Source organism: Carlito syrichta, unplaced genomic scaffold, assembly GCF_000164805.1.
Source record: "Carlito syrichta isolate Samal-C Ts95f unplaced genomic scaffold, Tarsius_syrichta-2.0.1 Scaffold309284, whole genome shotgun sequence".
NCBI lineage: Eukaryota > Metazoa > Chordata > Mammalia > Primates > Tarsiidae > Carlito > Carlito syrichta.
Genome location: NW_007253380.1, coordinates 269,015 through 279,781, shown reverse-complemented (window position 1 = coordinate 279,781; position 10,767 = coordinate 269,015). Strand labels below are relative to the sequence as shown.

The 10,767-nt window shown below is 45.4% G+C and overlaps 1 protein-coding gene across 1 annotated transcript; it reads right to left on the bottom strand.

Annotated features, from left to right (window-relative positions):
* Positions 1–1,336: 1,336 nt before the first annotated feature.
* Positions 1,337–10,463, bottom strand: LOC103269515 (interferon-induced GTP-binding protein Mx2-like; the record flags this gene model as incomplete). Its single annotated transcript, XM_008067087.1, has 4 exons — positions 10,344–10,463; positions 9,362–9,554; positions 5,769–5,923; positions 1,337–1,475 (listed from the first exon to the last, which is right to left on the bottom strand). Coding segments are annotated over exons 1-4 (607 nt in total), but the record flags the coding sequence as incomplete, so codon positions are not given.
* Between the last annotated feature and the right edge of the window lie 304 nt (positions 10,464–10,767).

Below are 10,767 nucleotides of genomic sequence, written 5' to 3'. Positions count from 1 at the left end.
AGGCAAGGACAGAGAAGTGACTGTACGTGTTGGTGACCTTGACAAGAGCAGTCCTTGTCTAATGTGGGGACAGAAACCCAGCTGGAGCTGACTGAGTAGACAATGTGCATTTACCAATGCTGGGTGGGGAGCCTGTAAATATTGACTCACTGTTCTTTTTGAAACTTGATATTCTAGAAACCTCTATTATCTAACTGGCTCTATTTTCATCCTTTGGAAGTAATGTATAGAGAGTTGTTCAATTTCCTTTATAAAAATAATGGTAGTGAAATACACATAATTTATTTCTACAAGGGAATAAGTCAACTAATATAAATATGGAGTTTCCCCTCACTCTGCCTTCAGTAACCTTGTTTCTTTAAGAAGTATTTACTATTAAGCATTATGACAAAATATACACAATATAAAATTTATTATTTTAAGCATGTTTAAGTTCACAGGTCAGTGACATTAAGTACATTCACGCTGTTGTACAACCATCCCCACCATCCTATTCCAGAACTTTGTCATTTCCCCAAACAGAAACTTTGCCCCATCAAACAATTTCTCTGTTTTCCCCTCCCTCAGCCCCTGGCATCCATTATCCTACTTCCTCTCTCTATGAATCTGACCACTCTAAGGACCTCACAAAAGTGAAATCACACTGTATTTGTTCTTTTCTTACTGATATTTCACTTAGAATAATGTCCTTGAGGTTCCTTCATGTTGTAACATGTTTCAGAATCTCCTTCACTTTTAAGGCTAAATCATATACTATTTTATGTATATGACACATTTTGATTACCCGTTAACCCATGGACAGACACGTGGGTTGCTCCCACCTCTGGCTGCTGTGAGTAACACTGCTGTGACCATGGGTGTAGTTCCTTTCCCATTTTAAACTAGCATGTTTTTCTCCATTTCTGTACTTGACCTAGAATGCACAGAAAATTGGCATTGCTGTTCTCATATTGCTTTGAGTTCTACTAAAATCTAATTGTGTATACCTTATACTGTAGCAATTGACTGAATTCATAATAATAATAATAGCTAACATTTATTGATAACTTTTGGTTATCTAAGTTTGTGGCAAATGAAAGGACCAGAAAACTGACTATTATTAAGTAGTGGTATTAAATTGCTATAGATATGTTAGTATTAAAACAGATCTACTGGGCCAATGATATGAGCTACATTTGCCATCAAAAAGTCATCCCCAATGAATAAGTGCAACAGCTTTTGTGTTCAGCACAGAATGCAGGGCCCCTCCAAAAGCACTATATTTCAGGCCCTTCCAAAGGGACGAGGCATTTCTACCTCCCTTCCGTTCACTAGAAGCATGGCTCTTTTTTCTTACCTATGGTCCTGTCTCCCTCGGGGTCCACCTCCTGAGCCATTCTCAGTGCCTCTGTGGTGGCAATGTCCACATTACAGGGAACTACCACCAGGTTGATCGTCTGTTGCTTCTTGATGTACTTCATGATGAGTTCCTTGATCTAATGCCAAAGAATCACAAAGAAAGAGCACTCATCTTACCTCTCTCTGATCATCAACAATACAGTCATACAGACTGGCACAATAGTACAAAAGCAACATTGTCCCAATGTGTGACCTCCGGCTTCACCTATTCTGTCCCCTTCCTCTGGCATGCCTACCCCAGCAGCCCTGCCCTGCTGTCTGTTGACTTCCCACTTGTCCTTCAAGTCCAACGCTGGCATTTCTTCTTTCCTGAAGACCCTCTAATTCTGGCTGCCAGGTGCGACCCTCCTTCCTCTCCAGATCTTTCCCAATTCTGCCTCAGAAATTCTGCCTTCTATTAGAGTCATGTGTACGTGCCGCGTCTGCTCCAGAAGCCCAGAGATGCCCTTGTGGCCATCAGTGATGTATTATTTGCCGCAGTGTCCCCATGCATAGTCCAGAATGAAGTACCAAGTATCAAGAGCACAGGATACATTTTTCCTAGCGGTTAGGTCCTCGACTGTCTGAGATCGATAATATGCCCACACATGTCTGTCCTTAATATTAATAACATTTTAGGTAAACTTGTTCTTGAAACGGGTCTGGCTCATTCAAATTAGAGAAATTCAATAAAATGTCTTAGAATGTGTAAGCAAAAATAGAGATGTAAACAACATAAGCCTTAAAATACTAATTTTTAATATTATTTTTCCCCACAGAAAATACAAGCAAACAAACATGGAAAAGGCTAGCGCCTTGGGATGTATTTCCTTATGTTTTGACACAGTTCACAAATAGGTGTATTCTGACACTGTCTCATATAATTATTTTAAATTGCACACAGAAGATAATATTGCACCATTAAAAAATAGAAATCTTCATCCCGGTAGCACAAACTAGCAACATATAAGAAATGAAGTGCTGGAGTCAAATACAATTGACAAATATAAACAGATCCAAGGCAGCCATGAGAAGATGTAACTGGGTGAAATTACAAGCAGCCTTGATGAGCAGGCTGTCGTGCTAACTGTCCTGAAGTTAATAAGTTGTCTTCTTGCTCGTGCTCATGCCCACTGGTGCATCTGTGTGGCTGTCCACTGACGTTTGCAAGTGTGTAGACCCCACAGTTCCAGGGTCTACTCTTGGATGGTATCTCCAAAATTCCTAGAGCCCCTAAGGGTTATGCTAAATCTATTCTGTCTTTGCTCTCGAAATGGAACAACAAAGCCTGGATGACAGCAGTTCTGCTTACAGCACGGTTTACCTGCTGCTCAGAAAAGAAGATTCCTTTCATAATGTTACTGCTCATTGACAATACAGCTGGACACCCAAGAACTCTGATGGGGATGTACAAGGAGATGAATGCTGTTTTCAAACCTGCTAACACAGCATCTATTCTGTCAACTTTCAAGTCTTATGATTTAAGATATACATTTTGTAAGACTATAGCTGCTGATTCTTCTGATTGATCTGGGCAAAATAAATTGAAAACTTTCTGGAAAAGATTCGCCATTCTAGATGTCATTAAGAGCATGTGTGGTTCATGGGAAGAGATCAAAATATCAATACTGACTGAAGTGTGGAAGGTGATTGCCACCTTCATGGGTGACTTTGAGGGGTTTAAGACTATAGTGGAGGAAGTAACCAAGAAGGGCTGGAAACAGCAAGAGAACTAGAATTAGAAAGTGAGCCTGAAGATGTGACTGAATTGCTGCAGTCTCATGAGAAAACTTGAACAAATGAGAAGTTGTCTATGAGCTGGCAAAGCAAATGGTTTCTTGAGATTGAACCTACTCCTGGTGAAGATGCTATGAACACTGTTGAAATGACAGCCAAAGATTTAGAATATTAGGTAAACTTAGTTGATAAAGGAACAACAGGTTTTGAAAGGACCGACTCTAATTTTTGAAATCAGTTGTACTGAGGGATAAGTGCTATTAAGCAGTCTCACATACTACAGAGAAATCTTTCATGAAAGGAGGAGTCAATTGATGTGGCAAACTTCATTGTTGTTCTATTTTAAGAAATTGCCACAGCCACCACCACCCTGATCAGTCAGCAGCCATCAAAACCTCCCACCAGCAAAAAGATTAGGACTTATTGAAGGCTCAGATGATTGTTAGCATTTTTCACAAAGTATTTTAAATTTAGTTATGTATATATTTTTTTCAGTCCTAATCCTATTGCACACTTAATAGTCTATTGTATAGTGTGACATAACTTTTATATGTACCAGGAAACCAAAAAATTCATGTGACTTGCTTTATTGAGATAGGCTGGAACTAAATCAGAAACATCTCTGAGGTATGCCTGTAATTTTGTCAAAACTAGCAAAGTAAAAAAAGTTAAAAAGAAGTTGGTCAAGAAGTCAGTTGAGAGGACTATTTGACTTAAAATAAGTAGTTACTAGTCATTTGTTTTTAGGGAATTTTGGTGAATAACAAGGGCATTTTATCACATTTATCATATAAAGTCTTTTTTAGCTTCTTTTTTCCCCGGAAGTTCCTTTTATCTCCTATTCTTTTTTTTATTGCCCCTGATTCATTTTTACAGTTGTTTCTAGTAGGAGGAAGATAGAAGCAAACTAAATGGCCAAACAAAAGTGATTGGAAGTGAGTTATTAAGCAATTAGCTTAGTAATTATGACAGATTACCAAATATTAGAGCACACAGACACAAACACACACACACACACACACACACACACACACACACATAGAAAACTACTTGCAGGAATAGATATTCAGTGTTAATAGGGATGGACACAAAATAACGTATATCCTTTGTGTTCTAGCTTATTAATTTCAATAACAAAGCACATTTCTTTTGCGATGATTTAAACAGGAATTGGACAAAGAAAGGAAACTGGGGTAGGATATTTTTCTTTCTAATTTTTTTTTAAAAAAGCTTTTTCTTCTTAATTTGGCAGTGTTTGGCACTGCCACTGTTAAAGTTGGCACACTCTGCAACTTTATCAGATAGAATTATTTCTAATCACCAGGTCCAGGTTTGGTAAGTGTGCACCTGCTACACACACTGTGTCACCACTCACTGCTAGTGACTAACCCACCTATAGGGCGTGTGACAAGGATAATGAGCCAAAAACTTAGAAGGAAAGGGATGTGGAGGGACACACCCCTTGAGAATTCTGAAACACAAGTGAAAGGCTTAGAGACACTGCTCACACATTTTCCCAATACTGAAAATACCAGCAATATTTTACCATCTCAACCAACTTGCTCTTGATGAAATTTTCTGAGCTCAAAGTGTTTTTGGTCAAATCACATGGACCCCAGTGGAGGCAAAGATGGAGCGGCAGGAGCTGCCCAGTTCCACCTAAGGATCCTTCTCATTCTCTAGGAAATTCTAACTAATTGATGGCTGAAGGAATTAGTGCCTTAGCTCAGGAAGGAAAATGAGCTAATTTGGATGTTGGAAAAGAAAGAATGTATTTATCTATCCAATATTTTGCTCAAAACATCAGAGCTAGTGGAGATCACACCAAGGAGCTCTTGAGGCTGCCAGCCCTTAATTCCCAGTACTGGCAGTGTCTTCCACAAAATGGAAAAGGCAAGGCAAGTGACCCCCACCTTAGGACAGGAAGGTCTCATCTTCTCTCAGCATACCCTGTCCCTGGAATATACCATGTCTCCTTGGTTTCCATGTGAGCTGGCTTGGAAGACTCAGCAGGGCTGGCCTTGGGACTGGCTCACCCCAAACAGAGAGTGCACACAAGTTTTCTTGGAGTATGCATGGTTCAAGCATCCCAGCAAGGTCTATGTTCTCAGGCAACCTTAGGTTTAATGGAAGGTCAATGGCAGAGAAGTCACAGGTCCAGTGGCACTGTTGTTGGTTTAAGTTTGTCCTTGCTGTTGCTACGGTCACTATCCCTCTCCACCGAGCTGACCTTTTCTCCCCCAACCAAGATCACAGTCCATTATCCGACTCACTTAAGTAATGTGAATTTTTAAAAATGTTACTAAAATGGGCAGAATTCATGTAAAAATCCAAATTTCTGTTCTCTTTTGAATATCAAGAGAGTTTGTAACACTGGATTCACAGTCTTACATGACAATGGTGGGCAGAGTGTGCACTATCTCATGCCTACCAGTCCCCCTGAGTCAACTGGTCTTGTTTTGATTTGACTTGCCACACCCAAGTCAGAGCTTGAGCATGAGGCCCCTGCCTGGACAGTCCTGCCCCTGACTCCTCCCACATCCCTCAATGTCAAGTTTCAGGGAGGCACACCAGCCTCCTGAGGGCTGCAGGTAGGTACCTCTGAAGTCCCACCACTGCCACTGGGCCTGCTCCCAAGTCCTAGAAAGGCTTACCTTATCTCCGATGTTCTGGGGCTGATTGCCCACTGCCACCCTGGCGATGCCAGGAAGATCAATGATGGTCAGGTCCGGAACCTCAGGGGAGCTGACCTCCAGATTGATGAGCTCATGGCTGATGCCAGAGCCTTTCCCTGCCATGATGTTTTGGGCTATGGAGGCCAACAGAGGAGAAACCCATAATCTGAATTAATGACCCATCTGAGAGCAAGCAGTTGTACTTGATAGTAAGCAACTACTTATTTCCAGGGTTTGGGAGCTTCAGATCCCTAGTGTTTATTTTATTATTATTACTTTTGAGATGTGGTCTCACTCTGTCACCCAGGCTAGAGTGCAATGGCACGATTATAGCTCACTGCAGCTTCAAACTCGTGGGCTCAAGTGATCCTCCTATCTTAGCCTTCTGAGTACTGCAGAAGGCATGGCCACCATGTCCAGCTAATTTTTATTTGTTTGTTTGTTTGTTTATTTTTATAGAGACAGGGTCTTGCTATGTTGCCCAGGGTGGTCTCAAACCCCTAGTCTCAAGCAATCCTCCTGCCTCAGGCTCCTAACACTTCATAGAATTCTACAGAATGATTTCAGAAGCCACTGAGTTGGCAGTTTAATATGAAGGCAGCATGTACATATACTCCCCAAAAGACCAGGGAAAAACATTTCAATATGTTAGGCATGAGATTGTGGATGGGTTCTGCTCTTACTTCATGTTTTCCAACATTTTCCAATGAGTGCTGTTGTGGTTTTAAAATATGTCCACAATTTCTCCAACATTCTCCCCCCAAAAGATGGAAGCTTGAGTGTGGGATGGATACAGACAGGGACTTGTTTCAAACAAACAGATATAGTATATGACCAGTTCCTAAAGAATCTCAGCTTCTTCCTTACTTCCTTTTGGATGACTGGCTCCAGGGGAAGTGGGCCACCTTGTCACAGGGACACCAAGTAGCTATGGAGAAGTCCACAAGGTGAGAAATTGTAGCCTTCTGCCAACAGCTTTGGTGGAGATTGCCAAACAGTTTTCAAAAGTGGTTGCACCAACTTACACTCCCCAACTTACACATCTCAGAAGGAGGTTCTGAGATGCTATTCTAAAGATGTCTTGGTCATAGTTTGCTCATGACTCATTCTTGTCACAGGGACACCAAGTAGCTATGGAGAAGTCCACAAGGTGAGAAACTGTAGCCTCCTGCCAACAGCTTTGGTGGAGATTGCCAAAGTTTTCCAAAGTAGTTGCACCAACTTACACTCCCCAACTGACACATCTCAGAATGGGGTTCTGAAATGCTATTCTGAAGATGTCTTGGCCATGGTTTGCTCATGAGTCATTTTTATCCCATACCTTCGCCAAGCATGTTCCCTCGTGGCACTCTGCTAGACATAGCTCTCCAGGGTCTGCCCCATGGAACCCATGGCTGGAGACACTCCAGATAGACATCAACAAATAATGCAAGATGTTTCAAGGGCACCATGGCAGCTGTGCTGGGCACAGCAGGGTGCAGAACTTTTACTTTTGAAGTTGGGAAACTTGCCAATTGAGGGTCTATAGCAGCTTCTGCATTGAGGGGTAAACACTAAAACTGGGGACAGAACTTCTTGATTTGGGAAGGAATCCCTGGAGAGCTCTTTAATACAAGCAGATGAAATTCTCCAAAAGGGACATCTAAATGTCTCCTCCTCAGACACTGAGTATGCTATTCAGAAATGTAGAAAGCCTGCCTTGAGCTAAGTTCATACCTACAGATATTCTTGGTTCATTCAGTGTTACTTTTGCCTGCCCTGGCTGAGCCGCAGGATGGGTTGTGGAAGCAGCAAAGGGGAGAAGCCTGCAGGTAGGGAAGAGAGGCAACATTGCCTGAGGCAGCAGGGCTATGTACTTGAGGGGAGACCACCAAGGGACCCTCTGGGGCACATGGCCATGGACTCCAGGAGCAATTGAGCCTTTTTACAAATTTGTCCTTGCCAAGAATAAGCACTGGGAAACTTGATCAACAGCCACATGCCGGCTGTGCCTCAAGGAATGGCGGGTGGGCAGGGCCCCTGTCTGGGGGAGTCTGGGTGGAAATGTCACCTCCATGAGGCCCCCAGGGTTAGAGGCACCTCAGGAAGGCTGGTGATGATCATGACAGCTAGGGTAGGCCTGGTGGTCCTATGGAGAGACTTCTAAAGGAGAAGCAGGTAAACTGAAACCCAAAGAACGAGGAAGGATCAGGTAGGTAAAGAGGAGGGGAAACTGTGGGATGAGCACATGGAAGAGCCTAGAAGGGAGAGAGGGCTTGTTTTCTCATGGAACAGAGGCAGCCCAAAGATGGATGGGAGATGGGAGCAAGGATGGGATGAGCCAGCCACGTGGGCTGTGGGCCACTGAGAGAAGCCAGCGAGGGTCTTCCTTCAGCAGGGCTGATTCCATGAGGGGTGACCTGGAGAAGGGCCTAGAGGGATGGTGGAGGTGACAGCATGGGGGCAGCCCCATGCAGGGATTGCATGTTTTCAGGAAGCTGAGTGGACCCCATGGGGCAATGGATGTGAGGAGGAGGAGGAGGAACCAGGGAGCAGCCACCAAGACTGACCACGAGGGCCCACCTTTGTGGATCTCCCTCTCCACCTGTAGGGGATACTTCAGCTCCAGTTCAACGTTCCGGTAGCTGATCCTTCCAGTCCACACCTGCTCCTGCCGCTGCTTCTTCAGTTTCAGCACCAGTGGACACCTGGTCACGATGCCTGAGAGAGAGTCCGCAAACATCCTAAGTGTCCTTTAAATGAAATGTAGCTCATCTCTTGGCTCCCAGGACCTCCTTTGGTGTCCCCAGAGACCTTGTCTGAAACTCTGGTTCTTTCTGGGGCCCAGCACTATGTGAGATGGGTCTGGAATGGACAGGAGCAAAGGGGCACAGTACTCCAGGAGGCACTGCTGTCCTCGGGAGGTGTTTGCAGCTGGAGCAGCCATCCTGGATTCTGGCGGTTACCAGCAGCTGGCCATAGCCACTGTCCCCACCAAGCTGCCTTGTGAGTGACACAAGCTGATCCCAGGGTTCCAGTACCTCCTCAGGTTCTCCAGTATTGCTGCAGTTGGGGTCAGTGCCTTGGGTGTCTGCCCCAGGCCCTGCAAGCATCCTGGTGGGTAGCCCTGAGCAGAGGGGCAGAGGGAATGTGACACAGTGAGATCTTCCCAGGCACATTTAACTCTTCCCAGTGCTCCCCAAAAAAATGCTTAGGACTGGGGGGTGCAGGGAGAAGGTGGCGAGAGTCTTGAGGAAAAGCTGAGCATCAAAGGAGTGGCAAAGGAATCCTCTCAAGGCCAATGCCAATGGAATGCCAGTGCCAATGCCCATGTGTCTTATTACACCATAATTCTGGCTGATAGTTTTTCAAAACTTTGAGAAAATTCTTTCAAAAGACTTCATGTGTCACCAATTTAACCCAATCAAAGAAGATAAGATTCTACACTCTTACAAAGATCACTAGAAGAGACAGCAAAGCCCCTGGACCCTGAGCCACACAGGGCAGCAATGGCCCTTTAAAGATGGGAATCTGGATTCAGACGCCCCACGCCCCCACCACTACCCACGGGGAGCGAACAAGCCCACCCTTACCACTGCCTCTGGGCAAGCTGACTCCCGACAGTGCCTCCAGCACGGAACTCTTGCCAGAGCTCTGGTCTCCTATGACAGCAATGGCCGGCAGGGCTAGGTCCTGCTCTACGCCCAGGGTCCGCAGGGAGTCGATGAGGTCGATGCAGGGGCGTACCTTCTCCTCATACTGGCAGAACAGGCTGCTCTCAGATCCCTGGAGAAGGCAGAACACACACCACTGCCTTGGCCCCTTACAGGTTCCCACCATTATGGGGAATTAGTGGCAGAATCTGTGTAGCTAGGATGTTGGGCAGCAGATAGGAGGGGGAGGAGGGGAAGGAAAGGTGACTCTGGAGAGAACCCTTCCTTCTGCTCCTATTGAGGCCTTGTTTCTGCGGATGCAGGGAGATTTGGCTGCCAGTGAAGAAGGATGCTTCCAGGGAGAGCACTAAGTAGGGAATGAGCTCCAAGGGGGTAAGAGTGCCCAGTCAGTGAGGAGAGGGATGCTGGGCCCTGGGGTGATGATGGTGATGGTGGGAGTGGGTGGACTGATGTCGTGAGGGCTGCAAGAGTAACTGGAAGAAAATCTCCAGGAAGGAGATCCCAACACACAGAAAAGAAGTCCCCAGACCCATGACTCAGAGACCCCAGGAAGGAGACCACTGCACACAGCACACAGAACAGAAATTCCCACATCCATATCTCAGAGACCCCAGGAAGGAGACCCCAGGACACAGAGCAGAAGCCCCCAGATCCACATCTTAGAATCTCAGGAAGGAGATCCATGTCTCAGAGACCTCAGGAAGGAGACCCCAGGACACAGAAGTCCCCAGACTCACGTCTCAGAGGCTCATTGCTGCTGCAGGGTCTATGTACGTCCCTGGTACTCATGAGACATGATTGGAAGAGTTGTGAGACTCTAGCTGTGCTAGCAGCAGGAGGAGTGGGTAGACTAGTTGGCTCCAGAATGCCCCCTTTCTGGACATTCCTTCATAGGACTTACCTTTGTCCAGGGTTGGCTGCTGGTTTCAGGTGGTGACTGAAAGTTCGAATCGAGAAAGCTGACTTCTTCGGCAAGCAAACCAGTGTCCTTCTCCTCGTCCGGCCAGTCTGGTTGAGACATCTTTTGTCCTGGTGTTTTGCCGAGTGATGGTCGTGGGCAGGAAAATTTTTTTGAATTGTGCTGGGAAGGGTCAGGGTTTTGCTTCCCATAGCCCCAGGCATGCTGAGCCTTATACATCTTCTATTTCCTGGTCAGTGCTAGTGGCAGGTGCTTTTTCTGCCGTGCTCACCTCCAAGCTTCCTGACAAGCCCCGGAAAGACATGAGATGGAAGAATGATCCACATGTCACCAGAAGTCCTACCCCAGCCCCCTCCTCACTCCACCCTACAACCCTCCCCTACACACAGATGCAGAGGCCAGGGGC